This window comes from Trachemys scripta, chromosome 14 (genome assembly GCF_013100865.1).
Source record: "Trachemys scripta elegans isolate TJP31775 chromosome 14, CAS_Tse_1.0, whole genome shotgun sequence".
NCBI lineage: Eukaryota > Metazoa > Chordata > Testudines > Emydidae > Trachemys > Trachemys scripta.
The window spans coordinates 25,447,774-25,465,769 of record NC_048311.1 but is presented as its reverse complement, the minus strand read 5'-3'; the positions used below and the strand labels follow the sequence as shown (position 1 = coordinate 25,465,769).

Sequence of the window (17,996 nt, the reverse complement as noted above, 5' to 3'; positions counted from 1 at the left end):
TTTTTGTGGCTGCCCTCAGAATATCAGCTTTGGCATCTTACGAGCAGTATAACCCCCCCCACCCCCGCATCCTCCTCCTCCATAATAGACTAGGGCTTATGCTTGATAACTGTGGGCTTTTGCTGTATGCTTTGCATTTCAATAATGACGGCTACAGTATATATTCCAGCCGCTATGCTCCTTCTATAACTTGTACACAGTTATAGGTAGTGTTGTTGCCAAAGCCATCATGTGATTTATTGACTCTCCACTGGGACAAGGGGGAAAACAGATACAACTTTGTGATTTTATTATAAGGAGTCTGGGTTAATATTTCTAGGTGAAGCAAGCTACTATACCGAGTTCAAACATCTGAAGAGGGAGGTTAAGAAATCCTGAATGTGGGGTGTAAGGATTATTCTGTCCTGGGGCAGTGCAGACGTCGTCTGAGGCGGGGAGCAGGAGAAGAAAGGAGACATTGTGACCCAGTTCCAACACCTCCTGTGTATACAGACGGAAGTGCTTAGCCTGCAGAGGGACACGTGCGGGGAAAGAAGTGGGAGAGAGTTACAACATGGCACTTATATAAACAACACCCCCAATGATATAAAACATTAAAGCAAACGTGCACAACATCAAGCTCGGAATTTTTATAAAACATAAATATTAGGGGGACTTAAACTCGGGTTAATGTCGCTACATAAAATCAGGCTTTCAAGCTGTAATGTTTCACATTAAAAAAAACTCCCCACACAAACAACCCCCCTGAAAACAACATTTATGTTTCTTATTAGGCAGAAAATGATCACATGCCCTATGCTTTTCAAGATTATGATTGTATAATTATGTGAAAACATGAAAATGGATTCAATTAAAAGCCTTTAAGATTCAATTTAGGACTGGTTAAGAGAAATATGCGACCACCCTCCCACCCCCACCCGACACAGGACTGAAAAGATTTAGCAAGTGCTGCATGAAGGGAAATCGGCACAAATAGTAGTTGGATGAAGGCTGTTGTGTAGCTGCCATGTAAAACGCTGTCTTTGTGTTCGATATTCGTACAGTGCCTGCTACAAGGGAATCCTAGGCCATGATTGGATCTCGTAGGTGCTACCACAATACAAATAATAAATAACAACAGCACTTATATACCTTTGTTGATCCAAAATTAAATTCCTTAATCCACAATTACGGTCCTGATTCATCCAAGCATTTAAACACATGCTTTAAGGATGTGTTTAAGTGCTTCATTGATTGGCGATGGAGCTCAGCATGTGCTGAAGTGCGTGGTTGAACTGGGGCCTAAGGAACAAATTGCATTCTGATTGACACTCTGCCCAGCCCCCACTGCCTTCAGCAGAACTCCATTAGTTTTTTTAAAAAGTGAATAATTTGGCATGAGCACTCCAGTCCTGCCTGGGGACCCACTAGCATGGAGCCCTGCACAGGATTCTGAAATTGGAGGGAGTGTCCGCAAATCTGCAGCACGAGGCACGGGTCACTTGCAGGTTTAAACTAGTGTAAATGGTGAATTCTCTGTCACTTGAAGTCTTTAAACCATGATTTGAGGACTTCAGTAACTCAGCCAGAGGTTAGGGGGTCTATTACAGGAGTGGGGAGGTGAGGTTCTGTGGCCTGCCATGTGCAGGAGGTGAGACTAGTTGATCATGATGGTCCCTTCTGACCTTAAAGTCTATGAGAAAGTCTTAATTTGGGATGTACTTAGGTCTTATTGGGATTTTGCATGGGCACAGGGTCTGAGTAGGGCCTAAACCCAGCCCTTCAGTATTAAGAAAAAGTTTCATTGAAAAGTTGGACTAGATTCATTGACACTAAGGCCACTTTACATCTCTCTGATGTCTGATGTGTAAAGAGGCCATAAAGTGAGTATGCCAATAATATAGTTCCACTGCAAGGCCTCTTTTACATTGCCAGAGCAGGTAAAGTGACCTTCCTGCGAATAAGAATTAGTCTCACGGTTTTTAATTTTTTTCTTGCATCATAGCCACAGCTTGGCTTCTCTCTTAATCTTTTCTACCCTTTCTCCAGCAAATTCTTTACCTGCCCAGATTTGCTTTATTCTGCAGTTTGCCATAGAGCCAGATTCTGATACCCTCACTCACCAGGAGTGGTATATTGCTAGACAAGCAGCCTCACTAAAGTGAGGGCGAATACTTGTGTGAGCAACTGCTCACAAGTGTAAGTAAAGGGTAGGCAATCTGGGCCATAGAACTGTGCATCTGCTGCTATCTTGGTCAACTCACCAGGGACTGAATTGGAGACTTAAAAGAATGAGCAGCTACAGCCTAAGTTAAAGACCCAGAGTCTCTCGCAGGGGCTGTACAGGACACATATCTCCGATGGCTTGGGCGCAATTGGAGAAGTGTCTTTTGTTGTATAACCGCAGTAAATTCCTACTTCATGCAGCGTTGTGTGAGTGACACATAAGTTATAAACACACTATAGGCTTGTTTAACGGCCTATGTGAAATACATTTGTGTCGGGACTCAGTCCAGTTTCAGCTAGACAGGTCTCCACTACTGCCGCTGGCCCTAATGGACATTTTTAATGGCAGCATCAGCAGAGGCCAAGGATTGACTGGGACAGAGGCCAAGGATTGACAAGGATGGAGGCTCACCTATGCTCTCACCTCAACTGGCGATATCTCAGTTGAGATACTGTGTGAAATCCTGGCCCCAGTGAAGTCAATGGGCGTTTTGCCATTCACTTCAGTGGAGCCAGGATTTCATCAACTGTGTAGAAGGGGGGAGGGATAGCTCAGTGGTTTGAGCATTGGCCTGCTAAACTCAGGGTTGTGAGTTCAATCCTTGAGGGGGCCACTTAGGGATCTAGGGCAAAAATCAGTACTTGGTCCTGCTAGTGAAGGCAGGGGGCTGGACTCAATGATCTTTCAGGGTCACTTCCAGCTCTATCAGATAGGTGTATATCTCCATATATTTAGGGAAGCTTGCACTGCTCCTGCCCACGATATCCCTGTTCAATGGGTAGAGGATTTCAATCTCTGGAAGACTGGAGCTACGTTTTCAGAAGCACCAAATTTCCATTGGATGTAAAAGAATTTAAACTCAGTAGTATACTTCGGGCCAAACTTTCAACTGATCTTCTTATAAGTGCTTACAATATCTGCAGGTGCAGCCACAGGAATTTGGAAATTCTCCATGGCCATAGGCAAACGCATATTTGCCTTTGCAAGTTGGATAAAGGCACACCTTACTGCTTGATGTGTGTACAAAAGTGCCTGTTTTGACAATGCAGGCAGTTGCACAAACACAAAGGCATGTGCCTGCAAATGCAAATGAGGAAGACTACTGAAAAACTGGCCCTGTTGATTGAGTGTTTTAGACCCATATATTCAAAGACTCCAGGAAAGCACACTATCCTAAAGGTGATTTTTACCAGTTGATATTGCCAACACACTTAAAATAACCCTAGTTAAACTCTTTCTGATTGCTTATGTAATCACGAGTAGAAATAGATACAGTTTTTAGATTCATTCATGTTCCCAAGAACCAGTTGAAAAAAAAAATAAAGGTGATAAATACCACAAAGTATAATACCTGTCGCAGAGGTAGATTGATCTGTTTGAGGAGAGCTTTCACTGCCATCTGGAGCTCATAGAAGAACGACGGAGTAGGGCAGTCTGAAGCATGATCCACACTTTCCACCGATTCCAAGCCAGAAAGCATTTGGAGCCATTCCCACTCATCTCTGTACGTTGAGTTAAAATTAGAAATATAACAAAAGTTCAGTGCACAAGGAAGAATTTACAGTATGTGCATGTGGGAACTGTTAAGGGTTTAATCCTAAAATAGACAAATGTTCTAAAATGATGCAGTCCTGCTTGTTTGTGGTTAAAAAAAACAACCTAAAAAAGTTTCCTGTTTAATTTTTCTAGCACGTGTACATCAAGCTGATCATTTCTTGCTAACACCTGAAAATCAACTGCCTTCAAAATATTTCAGCAAGGTTTTTTCTTTGACAAGAACTCCATTCCATGTCTTTTCAAATATACGTTGGTCTACAGCTGCTTTTACTGGCGAGTTCAATGTCTGATCAGCTGCAGACATCTCCGGTACTGAATGCAGCCAATGAACTGGATTCAGGTCTAGAGCAGATGAGCATAGGAATGGCACTACTGGATCAAACCCATAGTCCATCTAGTCCAGTATCCTATCTCTGATAGCGTCCAGCATTGGATGCTTCAGGAGAAGGTGCAAGAAACCCCACAATAGGCAGGCATGGGGTAATCTGGCCCCATATGAAGGTCTGAGCCTAATTCCTAATAGTAGAGATTGTTTTAAACCCTGAGGCATGAGGTTTTGTATCCCTTCCAAAACTAGTGTTAAGAGATCCAAGAATACACCAACCAGCAGCCCATCTCCACAAGAATCAGAAGGAAGCACTGGATATATTTGGTACATGTACTCTGGATGCCAACACAGTCTCCCACATGAAGCTGTCAAGTGCAAACCATCTGGTGTGAGGAAACGAGGATGCCCAAGAGATACTTTAAGAAGAATCCTTAGAATTGGGCAGAACAGTCAAGCTCCACACCACAGAGCAGATGGAAGCAACAGCAAATGACAGAGGGGAATAGAGGAGACTAGTTTCTGCCCTGTTTACCACGGGAAGGATGTAATGTAATGTAATGTAAAATTGTTGTTAGTATTAACTATTATATCACTGGATAGTCTTGTTATCCATATAAATGTCCAGCCCATATTTGAATCTTGCCATGTTCTTGGCTGGTTGATGGAACCACGTGGGCTAACAAACAAACAAAACAAACAGAGGAAGAAAGAAAATGCACTGATGCACGGCCCCAGGGGTGAGGACTGTGGAGACAGAACCAGGAAGAAAGTGCTGACCCAACACACAGAGCACCCAGAGCTGACAGCATTTGAATAAATGTGTTTTTTCAGTCATCATCTATTTTATTGTTTAGGGTCAGGAAGGGGTTAGAAACAAGGTATCACAGATCAGAGTATATTTTAAAGTGACTTAATGCCCTCTTAGGCCCTGATCCATCCCCCCACTGAAGGTCAATGAGAAGACTCCCATTGGATCAGGCCTTTAGGTCCTGCTCCTACCATCAGAGTCATGTTGGAGGACCCAGGCAGAGTCCCAGGATTGGGTTCTTTGGGCCTGAGCCATATCCCAGTGAAACTGATGGGATTTTCAACCAGTATGGGCTTTGGATCAGGCCCTCTGTATACCAGATAGATGGACATAAGCATGTGCACATTTGAGGTCAATATGGAGCTCTATGGTACACAGCTTGTGCCAAACTTAGTTGACAATTATACCTGCGCAACCAACAATACATTTAATGGGGTTATGACTGAGAGTAGAATTTAGCTCTAAATGTTAACAAGTAACGTGATAGATGGTCAATAAGGGGCATACAGTAGAAATCATAAACTAAATAAATATTATACTCCATGGGCTCTGCAAGGTGGTGAGTCCTCTGGTCCTGAACCACTTAAGCACATTCTTAACTTTACGCGGGTGTGCAGTCCCCTGACTTCAATGCCTCAGTGCTTGAATTCTTTGTTATCTTAGGCCTATAGTGCTCAATGCTTTGTAGGTTGCAAATCTCTGAGTTCACTTTACTCCTCTTTATTCAATGTTATGCAATTACTGACAGCACTGTTGTGATCATAAGCATTCATCATTAGTTATCTGCCTCTTCTGTTTCTGTTTATAAAGTAGATTCCATATCTGGTGCCCACATAAACTGAGCATATTTTCACACACTTGGCACTTGAGTTATTCAAGTTTGATCAACTGTCTTAAACTAATGAGTATTTAAAAAAAATCACTTACTTGGAAACATTGCTGTTGTCTCGGATTTTAACATGACACAGAATGTTGGGCAGCTTTTGCAGTACGAGGACTTTGATTTGATCTACGGAGCTGCAGAGTTTCAGGTAACCCAGATACAAGCCAGGAGGGAGGCGCTGCTGGCTTCTTTTGTGATAGGAAAGTGTGTCCTGTTCGAACAGAAACATTCCTACATATAAATTCCTATTTTCCCACAGATAAGAAGAGAGGTCGGATAATGGTTTTATAGCAGGTCTTTTGCTTTAAGAACCCAGCAAAACATTTAAGCATATGCTTAACTCTAGGCGCATCAGCAATCCTCTTGCAGTTAGGAATGTTCAGCTTGATGCACTGAGGCTACTCGTGCTTAAAGTTAAGCATGTGCTTAAATGTTTTGGTGGATCAGGTGCTCAGAGTGTTCAGCACCTTGTAGGAGTCAGCTGTAAAACCCTAACTATCTAAAACTAAGAAGCACGTTGCAGTCCTAAAGCAAAATTCTCCTCTCTGATCTGTGCTCAGGGCTCTTTAATGCGCAGAGTAAGTCTCCAGTGAACTCCTTCTACAGCTACTAACATCAATGGGGACTTTTCTGTGTGCACCAGGTTGTCAAGTATAGTGCCAAAGTAAAATTTATTGTCAAATGAATCACTGTATTTTCAACACAATGAACTTTATCATCAAAAAGAGCTTGGAAAGGACTGGCACCGATGTTCTATTTGCTGTAGCTAGCAGACATTAACAGGGCTATGTATAGCATTCCCCAAAGACTACCTTAATAAATGAAGTTGACTGCCATCCTGAGTAATGTGTCCCTCTGCAATGAGTAAGGATTAAGCCACCTGGCCCTCTGCCTTCACCCTTGGAACCATCACATTATCTGCCAGTGCTATGCTTGGCTCTAACTAGTGCAATTAGATCTTCATTTTCATGAGCACTTCATGAACAAAATACCCGCATGATGATTCAACATGTAATACAAGAAAGGGAGGGCATTACACAGGAATGTGCAAACCATTAGGGGGAAATTTTTCCACTAGGATCTCTGTGGAAACCTGATCGGACCTGTATTTTGCGTTTCCTGATATAAAACTTTTGCCCAGATTGGGATTTTTTTGCACCTGTAAGACATATTTAATACAGTACGTTGAGCACAGATCAAGTATGTTTTATTGTCGTTTGGAAATCTTTTAATTTACCCCAAACCTTGCAATGTGTATGTATGATTACCCATCAGCTTCTGGTGCAAAAAAGCACAGAGTCGCCACCCAAGAAAATGACCATAAATCACAATTAGCCACAGTAGTCAATATCTAGCCGAAGAGACTCTAGACAGAGCTAAGACAATAACTTGTCTGGCAGTATTTCCAATGAGGAGGTGATCCCTTAGGTTTAGGGATAAGAGATATTGATAAATCATTCTGTAGGATATATCCTGCTGTCACTTACACACAACTTCTCTTGACTTTGATATGAGCTATGTGCATGAGACAACAGAAGGATGTGACTTTAATAGACACAGTTCTGCAAGGTGCTGAGCACGGACAACTCACAGATGTTAAATGGGAGTTGGGGGTGCTCTTCACCTTGCAGGATCACGCCAATATCTTGGCATCATTCCACCACTGAAGTCCACTGGGAATTTGACATAAAAACAGATGGGAGGATACGGTCTGTAGATAATTCAATGGGAGTTGATTTCATTGGGAGTTGAGGGCCCTCAGCACCTCACAGAATCTTGAGTTTGTCTGGTTTCAAAAATAAAACCTGGTTTTAGTGATCAACCGCTGATGGAAAAATCATATAGACTAGAATAGAAAATGGTACCTTCTCTATAGCTGTTCAGAGTCATCCTACAGAATTTAAGAGAGAATTACATCCCTCGCTATACAATTCTATAGCATGGTTCCAAAAACCTACAGAAAATATATCAGTCTCCTATATATACTACAGGTCTTTAAAGTCATTTCTATAGAACCCTATTAGTTTTATCCATATTAAGAGCTCAGTCTAATGCCCATTGAAGGCAATGGAAGACTTTACTCTCAATGGGAGCCTTTCCATGAATTGTAATGGGCATTGGATCAGGGCCTAAAACCTATATGACTTTTCCATAAAGAATGCTCACAGTCACAGGCTTTTAAAAATTAATAACATAAATTAAGTGAAGCAAAGTGCTACCTGGATTGTTATGAGCAAGATGTCTAATGCCGTTGGCTCCTCGGGAGTTGAAAGGGATTTTCTCTGGCTTTGTAGCTTGGATATTTGCATCCATTTGCCATTAAAAAACGAATAGAGAGTCTCTACTTCTCTTATCGTAACTATCAGGATATTGCCATGTCTGTCCTTGATGGGCTCGTAATAAACTCTGCCTAAGTTGTGAGTTCCCAGCAAGTTCTAGAAAGTAAGCAGATTACAAAGGACAACATTAGCCATTACACATCAGGAGGGTGGCATTTGCAGCATAGGCCTAGCTCTGTTCCCACTGAACTCAAATGAGGGTTTTGCCACTGACCTCAGCTGGAGCTGGTTAGGCCAATGCAAAGCACGTTTGCTATTTCCACCCTATGTCCAACATCACTCAGTGCAATCCGAGAAAAATTCTGCCCTGGGTTATATGTGTGAGAATTGCATTGTGGAATTTGGGGGCAATTCCTCAGCTGGTGTAGAAAGAGGTTACTGGCAAATAACAATCTGATCATTATGACAAAAGGTCTGTTTAAAAGACCAGATTGCAATGTGATTCATGTACACCACCCAGGGCAGAATTTCTGTCCTAGTTGCATCAAGTTATGTGACTACAGGGTGGGATTTTCAAAAACACTCAGTTTGGGCCTAACTCTGCTCCCATTGACTTCAATGGAATCAAGCTGAGTTATACTGATTGAAGATCTGCATACACATTCCACCCTACCAAGGTCGGATTGTGGGATACAATGGGTGTCAAAGATGTCATATAAGGGATCCAAAAATGACTGATTCTGGAAACTTAAAATGCTGTTGAATTCCCTCCTTTAGGGTCAGTCACTTTCCATAAATTCAGGTTCATTATTTTTTCTGATGTAAATTATTTCCAGCAGTAAAAGTGAGGGGACACCAAATATGTGCGGAATGCAGGTCAGGTAAATCTGGGACTAAAATGAGTGATGTCTCTTGACAAAAGGGACTTTTGAGAGGTATTTATCCGCCCCTTTTATATTGAATACCAAAAATGCGCTAGACAAAAACAGCAGAGACCCTAACAATCTGCCAGGGCCAAAAAGTTTCTGGCAAAATATCTGAAGATTAAAGAAATTTATTAAAAAGAACCAAACTAACCTCTGTCAAAATCCCTTTTCCCACATAGGAAGCATCAGCTTGTTGATGTGAGCACACTGACTTCAGTGACAGCCACTGAAGAGATTCCCAGATGTCTTAAAGAAAAATGCCTAACATTTAAACTATGCTCATTACTTTTGGAGTTTTCAAGAGTAAGCTGGTGAGGGGTGGGGATTGTTTCAAAGGAAAAACTGAATTGACAATGTAGCACATTGTATGTATAGGAAAGTATGTAGCTGTACTTTAATTTAATGACATTCTGTACTGATAGATTATCCTGAGTTGATTTATCTGCACTTAGCAGGCACTATTTACTTATAATCTGTATTATTAAATTGTTTATAAACTAAGCACTCAAGGTAGTCCGTACAGTGGCTGTCATTTATAAGTGGCTTTAAGTAGCTATTTTAGTTTTATGTATCCCTCTCCAGGGCATACTGTAGAAGGCTATATTGCCACATGCTCTTCTGTTTTGCTGCCTGTAAAGATTAGCCTCCTAACCCAAGCAGCATGGCACGGGGTAGATTTTGCAGTACGTAGTGGCACATGTGTCCAGTAAGGGGATGGGAGACAGTACGCTAGCCAGAAGCTGGTGATAGATTTGCCATTTTTAATTAAAACCGTTGAAATGGGATTATTGACAACACTAGATTCTGAACTGAATCCCAGCAGACAGAATGGAAGAGCCGATGATGACTCAAGAACATATTGCTAGTACACAGGCAAAAAACATTTTTGAGTCCCCCTGGCATGGCATTCTATCACTTATGTTTTGTTTGCTCTAGTTGTCTAATGATAGCAGCAGGTAAAATTACAATCCCCAGTCTCGTTGAGTCCACTGATCTAGTCCCGTACCAGCTGTGTTGTTACTGATCTCTCCCACTGTGTCCTAAGTTCCTATGGAGTCAGTCTGTTAAACAGCCTCAATAAAGTTTATTCAACTGTATAAACTTTATTGAGACCCTTCATGGGTGGATTCCATTAGACCACATACTGCTAAAGGTTGGCAGATTGGTGATAGTCCTATGTTCATCAGCGGACCAAAGTGACAGAACAAATGTTTAGGATGATAAATTTGCCACAAAACCACCAGAGCAGTATACCACAGGGACCAACACACTATCTTTCTATGCTTCCGGCTCATCTCTTATAACTGCTGCTAGCAAATCAAATGCAATGTGCACAGTATCTTGGGTATCTCAAAGTGCAGTCTCTGTACATTTACAGCGAGTATTAACAACAATGGTCTGTTAAAGACAATCCGTGCAGGCAAAATGAAATTTAGCTCAGCGTAGGAATGCGTGCCACAGAAACCAAGCTAGCCAACCTACATGGAGGCATTCAGCAAATATGGTGAAATCTGTCAAGTGACCACTCAAAGCGCTGACAAGCATCTATTGCTTAAAATAGGTGGTCCTCTAATAAGGGGTATGTCTACACTTCAAGCTGGGCTGTTTGTGTGTGTCCCAGATCAAGGAGACTTACTCATGCTAGCTCTCATCAAGCTAACATGGCAGCTGTGGGGGCATGAGCTGCAGAACAGGCTGGCTGTCCTGAGTACACGCCTACGGTCACGAACAGGTACATACTCGGCGTGGCTAGCCCATCCCGCCAATCACATTGCCATGGCTAGTTTTTAGCACAGTAGCTTGATGAGAGCTCTTGCAAGTTTTCAACTTGAGCTGGGGCTCACATCCCCTCCTTGATTGGTGCAGACACACCCGAAGATGGAGCAGACGTGTACTCCAGACATTTGTAGATATTTTGGGGGCTACCTTCCAAGACAGGTGGCTGCCTGGGAAGGCTGGTCTCTTGTACAGCTTTCATTGTAGATAAATATAAAACGAATATAAAGATATTCTTAATCATGCCCATACAGGGCTAGTTTGTCACCAGGTGCCAGAATATCTCCGATGCCATAAAACTCAGTTCTTGCAGTGACCTAGAATAGGAAGAAGAATGGTCTTGTGGTAACACACCAGCTGGGACTCAGGCGAGTCGGGTTCCCTCCATGACTCTGCTCTAGATTTTCTGTGTAACTTTGAGCAAGTCATTTAAAAAAAAACCAAACAAACCTCTCTGTGCCTCAGTTTCCCTATCTGTAAAATACACTAAATACATTAAAGTTTGTGAGATACTCAGATGCCCTGGTGATTGGGATGCAGAGGGGTGGGAGGTGGGGGGAAGGGTGAGGAGGAGCATAAAAATACTTAGATAGATTGACAGCTCTGGTATATCCCGGGTAAGTCATTTATTTCATCATGCAGTTTCTTGAGATCTAGGATTATTATCATTATCAATAATTGTTTGCATCTAAAGACCACAACTGAGAAAGGGGTCCCAGTGTGTTAGGCACCCTACGTACACATGACACTCCACCCTCCCCGGAGAGTTTACAGTCTACATACACAAATCACACAAAAAGTGGGGAAAAGGAAGTGTTATTGATGTGGCTGATCAATTTTTTGTTGACAATCTCTATTCAATTCTTTAAGCCTATGGCCAGGAAGGATGTGTGATGGGTTGGATCACAGAAACCCCCTTGGGGCTGCCAACTGATGTGCCAAGACTACTTCTGCCCCTGCTTTCCCTGCCTTCCCAGCTTGGGACTTCAGTGTCCTGCCTGGTTTGAGCCAGACCCGCTAGCCTGCTGTAAACCCAGACCCAGGTCTAAACCACATCCCCTAACAGCTGTAGGCTTAATTGAAAGCAGGTTAAGAAGTGTCCCTGTCTTTAACACTGAGATGCCCAACTCCCAATGGGGTCCAAACCCCAAATAAATCCATTTTACCCTGTATAAAGCTTATACAGGGTAAACTCATAAATTGTTTGCCCTCTATAACACTGATAGAGAGATATGCATGGCTTTCTCTTCTCCCCCCCCCCCCCAGGTATTAATACATACTCTGGGTTAATTAAAAGTAAAAAGTGATTTTATTAAATACAGAAAGTAGGATTTAAGTGGTTACAGACAGAACGAAGTGAATTACCAAATAAAATAAAATAAAACACGCCAGTCTAAGCCTAATACAGTAATAAAACTGAATACAGATAAAATCTCACCCTCAGAGATGTTTCAATAAGTTTCTTTCACAGACTGGACGCCTTCCTAATCTGGGCACAATCCTTTTCCCTGGTACAGCCCTTGTTCCAGCTCAGGTGGTATCTAGGGAATTTCTCATGATGGCTGCCTCTTTTGTTCTGTTCCACCCACTTATATATCTTTTGCATAAGGCGGGAATCCTTTGTCCCTCTCTGGGTTCCCACCCCCTCCTTCTCAATGGAAAAGCACCAGGTTAAAGATGGATTCCAGGTCAGGTGACATGTGCACATGTCACTGTAAGACTTCATTACCCACTTGCCAGCACACACGTATACAGGAAGACTTACAGGTAAAACAGAGCCATCTACAGTCAATGGTCCTGGTTAATGGGAGCCATCAAGATTCCAAACCACCATTAATGGCCCACACTTTGCATAATTATAATAGGCCCTCAGAGTTATATTTCATATTTCTAGTTTCTGATGGAAGAGTGATACATTTATACAAATAGGATGACCACACTCAGTAGATTATAAGCTTTGTAATGATACCTTACAAGAGACCTTTCGCATGAAGCATATTTTAGTTACGTTATATTCACACTCATCAGCATACTTTCATAAAATCATATAGAGTGCAACTTCACAGACCACAGACTTCATATGTAACCTTGGACTTCCATTGACATGTGATGGGATTTGGCGATCTAACTCCCTCAAGCTCCTTGGAAGATCGAAGCCTTAATGTCTCTGTAAAATGGGTATAATAATGCTCCCAAACTTTTGTCTGCCATGTCATTTTTTACCACAAGTTCTTTGGGGCAGGGGCTGTCTCTTCCTGTGTGTGCGCCCAGCACGTTCCACAAAGGGGCTCTAATCTTGCTTGAGGCCTATAGGTGCTACAATAATACAAATAACAGCAATAAAAAGGTCTTTTCCATATGAGGCATCTCGGCTTTTGAGTAATGTATCTCAGGGATATGATTGCCGCTCTCTTTCTGTGTGTCCCCAACCTGCAAAATCTTGGACTTACTTGGGATATTTATTTGCTGCATTATGTTTGTTTCTTCTTCTGTCATTGTTTCTCCTACCGCTTCTTTTCCTAGGGTTTAGAATATAGGTGCAGCAGCTCACTTCACAGCAGATGTTAACACTACTCCCAAGGACGAGCCAGTGGGGAGTGCTAAGGCAGAGAACAGCTGGCAGCACCGTCCCTCAGAGACCATGAATTAAATTAACGACTGAAAACATGCAATGCAACTAACCTGTAACTGTGCAGTTGCTGAAACCATCTTTTGCCTGGCTTGAAGTGCTGTTGATGAGGACATGGATATGGACATATTCTGCCTCAGCCATCTGATATCATCCCACATACAAGACAGCTGCAAAATATATGTCACAGTTCAATCCCCTTTGTTCTCAGTGCTTGAAAAGCCGGCAGCAAAAATAAAAGCATATTTGGCTTTGGAAAAATCAGTAGCTATTGTTCATTTTGAGTTTCTGTGGGTGGTACTGAAGTGGATAGTTATTGATTGGAGAGAAAGAGAGAGCGAGAAAGATACCATATCTAGCTACAGAAAGAGAGAGCATTTCATAAACAGTATGCACCTATCTCAGTTCATCTGTGAATTTTCATGTAAGATTGATTCAGTGTCCACTTGGATTCAAAAATAATGTGAAGATGTCTTTAATCCTGGACAATCAAAACACCAGCCCTCAAAACTTCTGGTCAGTGGTTAATGTTCTTTAACTCCTTCCTTCTTTCCCCAGAAGCCCTTAAATAACAGTAACTGGAAATAGGGTCATGTGGGATTAGACATCTCAGTGAATGAATTCTGCTTTGGCCAATGCCTTCCATGCCCATCAATGGGTTAGACAGGATTTATCCCTTAAAAAATGCTAGAAGGAAAAATAATTAACCCAAGCAAAAAGTACTTAGCTTCTTCACTGCTGTTATGTTTTGTTCTGGAAACATACTAAGGTTGGAGCAATTTCTGGTACGGACCATTCATTGAGAGACAGTATATGAAATGAGGTGCCTGTTACCTTTGTGAACCACAGAAAATCTTGCATAATGGAACTGGTGTGAGAGTCATCGATTTCCACAATTGGGATTTGATCTTCATTGGTTACTAACAAGTTGTCTTTGTAATAAAATATGACAGCTATGTAGAGTCCACTGAAAGGCAGAAAGACAAACAAGAAGGTGAGCAATCAGAGTCTCAATAGCTATCAAAATCAGCACCAACTGTCCTGGAAAGGCAAAGACACAAAGGTCCACAGGTTTTAAGGTTAGAAGGGTCACTCTTGATAATCTAGTCTGACCTCTTGCCTAATGCAGGCCATAGAACTTCACGCAGTGATTCCTGCAAAATGTGCATAGGAAATGTATTGCTCCAAATAAAGGAAACTACCACAATGTAGTTATCTATGACGCTGATCTGCACAGCTTGCTCAAGTAAAACAACCCACTGACTTCCATTTCAGCGGGAATTTTGCCTGAGTAAATAGTGCATGATTGGGGTCATTATGTTTTCTGAAATCAATGTGCATGTTAGCATTTTGTACCAATAATGGGCCAAGTTCTGCTCTCATCCACACCAGTGTAAATCTGGAGTAACGCCACTGAAATCAACAGGGGTATTATGGATTTACATAAATGTTCCAGGGTATAATTTGGCCAGCATATCTGCAAAACTGTTCATAGAAATCATTCCTTTCAATATTTACTCTTGTAATTAGTTACATACATTAACCAGTCGCTTTAGGGAATTTAAAGACCCCAGAGAGCACTTTTGGAAGAATCAAAACTCTTATCAAAATACAAAGAAAAAAAAGCAAACAGAATGCTCTTGGTGATGAAAGAAGAAGTAATCCAGTGTGAGCAACTTTCATTTACTGAAACCAAACCATCAAGGCTCAGAGCTGCCTGGGTCACCAAGGTCGCAGAACTAGCTAAAAATATTAGGGACCTCTCAGGTGGGTTGCTTGCTGGTGAAGGGGTATTATAAATGTGCTGTCTACGCCCTACATTTTATGTCATAAACAAATAAAAGACCATTATTGAGGAGCAACAGAACCAGCATGTCAAAAACATTTAAACAACAGCATTGTGGTTTTGCGTACAAGGTTCCATGATGTTATACGTCCGCAGCCATTGACTTCAGTGTGTGCTGGCTTAGGTTCAATGAGCCTCATTTTCCACTCAGCCACCCCAGTTTTTTATACCTTCATGGACTTCACCACGGTTATGTCTGATTTACTGCAACTTAAGCCACAGGAGAACATGTCCAACGCTATGTCTGAGTTGCGGTCTTTTTGGTATCTGAGCTCTCATTTGTAGCTAAATTGGCATTTTGGGAAAATGAAATATATGACAAACCGTTTCAGAGTCTTCACAAACTTGTTTGAAGAATGGAAAAGATGCTTCAGGCTCCTGGAGACTGATTGCTTGCGACCAGCATTCTGTAGTTTAGAACTTTCTAAAATGGAAAATAAAAACCAACAAAAAAAATCAGAGTGTGAACTTCAGGGATACAGTAAAATATAAAGAACATTTGTCTCGTCCCATCTCATTACTTTCAGTATGTTTATGGCTATCCACAGACAAGCATTTCAGAAATGCATCCCCGTTCCTTATGTGTTCATGCTGTCGGTGATAAGGAAGATTAAAATGACCTCCTAATGCCAACAAAATCTGGAAAAAAATCTTGTTAGTTTGCTCCCAAGCACGGACGGGCCTGAACCAGTGCCATAGAACTTGAGTTTTAGGCCATTCAAAATCTGGTTCTGAATTTTGCAAATAGTCCCTACAATTATAATGGGTGGAAACAGCCCCACATCTGAACACCCTTGAATTTTATGATGCTTCCAAATTTTGTGACTTGAGCCCATCTATACTCTGAAGCTCCTAGTAATAGAACGATTGACCTCCGTGTTTTGGTTTTAAACTCTTAGAAAGAAGGGATGAGACTTACAAAAGCAATGCCAGACATTAACAATTTGGTGACATCAATAAAAGATTAGATAAGGTAGTGTAAGTGTCTACATGAATACTTAGTTTGTGGCAAGCTGAGGTGTAAATCTACCCTACAGTGTGTCTGACTGTAAAAGAGCGATGGGTGGACCAGGTCTGATAACAGAAGAAATCACCCTTTTCGGCAGTTCTAAAATATTTGGTTAATGTTTTATTGGTTAAATCGCTTTTAGTTTTCTTGAGTCTTTGCTAAAATAGTGGTCTGATTTCCTTTGAAGCCAATAAAAAGACTCCCAATGGGAGTTGGGAGGAACTGTTATGAGAGTGCTCTACAAAAGATGTATGTAAATAGTTTTAGAGGATATGCCAGTAAATAGCACTCAAGAACTTGCAGCATTGTGCACAGGTTTTGTACAACCAGTAAAAGTTGCTGTTGTGCTTTGCATATTGCTTTTGGTGTATAGCTTTTTACATGCAGCTCTCAAGAGGAGCAGGCTTTCAAAACTGGTTTTACACCGATGAAACTCCATTTACTTCAATGGAGTCACTTCTATGGCCTGGTCCCCACTAAGTCCCCACTTCGGACTAAGGTACGCAAATTCAGCTACGTTAATAACGTAGCTGAATTTGAAGTATCTTAGTCCGAACTTACCGCGGGTCCAGACGCGGCACGGAGGCTCCCCCGTCGATGCCGCATACTCCTCTTGCCTAGCTGGAGTACCGGCGTCGACGGCGAGCACTTCCGGGATCGATCCCAGAACATCGATTGCCTGCCGCCGGACCCTCCGGTAAGTGAAGACATACCCTATTTAACACTGGTGTCAGAAAGAGGAGAATCGGTCCTGGAGAGACAAGTCTCATGGTATTTCTGGCTGATCTGGAAAGAAAGAAGGGCAGAAAATGGGAATTGTGTGAAATTACAGTTCAGTTTTAAAGGATAAGGATGTTCTGATTGATTAGATGAAGTTTGGATAAGCATCTGGACTGAACCTCCAATACATTTGTAGGTTAACCTTTCTGTGTCGGAAAAGCCTATTATCCTGCCAACTCTTTGCAGAAAACTGTTTGTTGCATGTAGCTAATCGGTCTCCTTGGATATTCTCATTTTCCTCGTGCCTCTAATGCTAAATAGGAGGTGTCTGACTGTGTCTTCTTAACAAGTTCTAAGTCTGAACATTTAAATTTGTTCTTGTCAAAACCCCATCTGTGGAAGTGTTCAACATATTTTAAAATGACGAATAAATTTGCACCATAATTAGCACATTGAAGACCACAGAAAGAAGGTACATTGTTAGCATAATTATTGTTCTGCCAAACAGCAAACGCAAAGAGAACAAGTGAGGTGAATTTATTATGCAATGCTACTGTTCAGAGATGAGAAAAACTTATTAGATCATCAAATCCATACTCTTTCCAGTGCAAAACTCTTCTCAATAGTATTGTCTCCAATGCTTTGTCTGGTCTAGTTTTAGATGTCTCAAGCTAAGTTCTTCCCTTGGAAGATTATTCCTTTTATCATTATTTATTCTTTGCTAATTGTATTTTATTAGTGCATAAAGACCCCAACCAGATCATGTTTCCACTGGGCCAGGCTCTACAAAGACACAAGGCCAGATACTGCCCCCATTACTTATGCTGAGTAGCTGCTTACCACACAAGTATTCTCATTGACTTGAATGGGACTATGTGGGTAGTAAGCTGCTACTCACCATAAGTACAGGTAGTGAAATCTGTCCCATACTGTAAAACCATCTCATCTCCAAAGAATTTATGGATAGGATTTTCAAAAATAGTCAGTATCAGGGCTGGCTGGAAAACAAGAACTTCATTTTGTGAAAAA

General features: G+C 41.6%; 1 protein-coding gene across 1 annotated transcript in view; it reads right to left on the bottom strand.

Annotated features, from left to right (window-relative positions):
• Positions 1 to 315: 315 nt before the first annotated feature.
• ANKFN1 (ankyrin repeat and fibronectin type III domain containing 1) overlaps positions 316 to 17,996 on the bottom strand; it is an 83,198-nt gene continuing 65,517 nt past the window's right edge. The window contains exons 9-15 of the mRNA XM_034790040.1: positions 15,563 to 15,662; positions 14,227 to 14,359; positions 13,446 to 13,562; positions 8,002 to 8,217; positions 5,827 to 5,993; positions 3,558 to 3,708; positions 316 to 507 (exon numbers count right to left, since the gene is read on the bottom strand). Of these exons, the coding sequence (XP_034645931.1) occupies positions 316 to 507; positions 3,558 to 3,708; positions 5,827 to 5,993; positions 8,002 to 8,217; positions 13,446 to 13,562; positions 14,227 to 14,359; positions 15,563 to 15,662 (1,076 nt within the window). The remainder of the gene's footprint in view (positions 508 to 3,557; positions 3,709 to 5,826; positions 5,994 to 8,001; positions 8,218 to 13,445; positions 13,563 to 14,226; positions 14,360 to 15,562; positions 15,663 to 17,996) is intronic.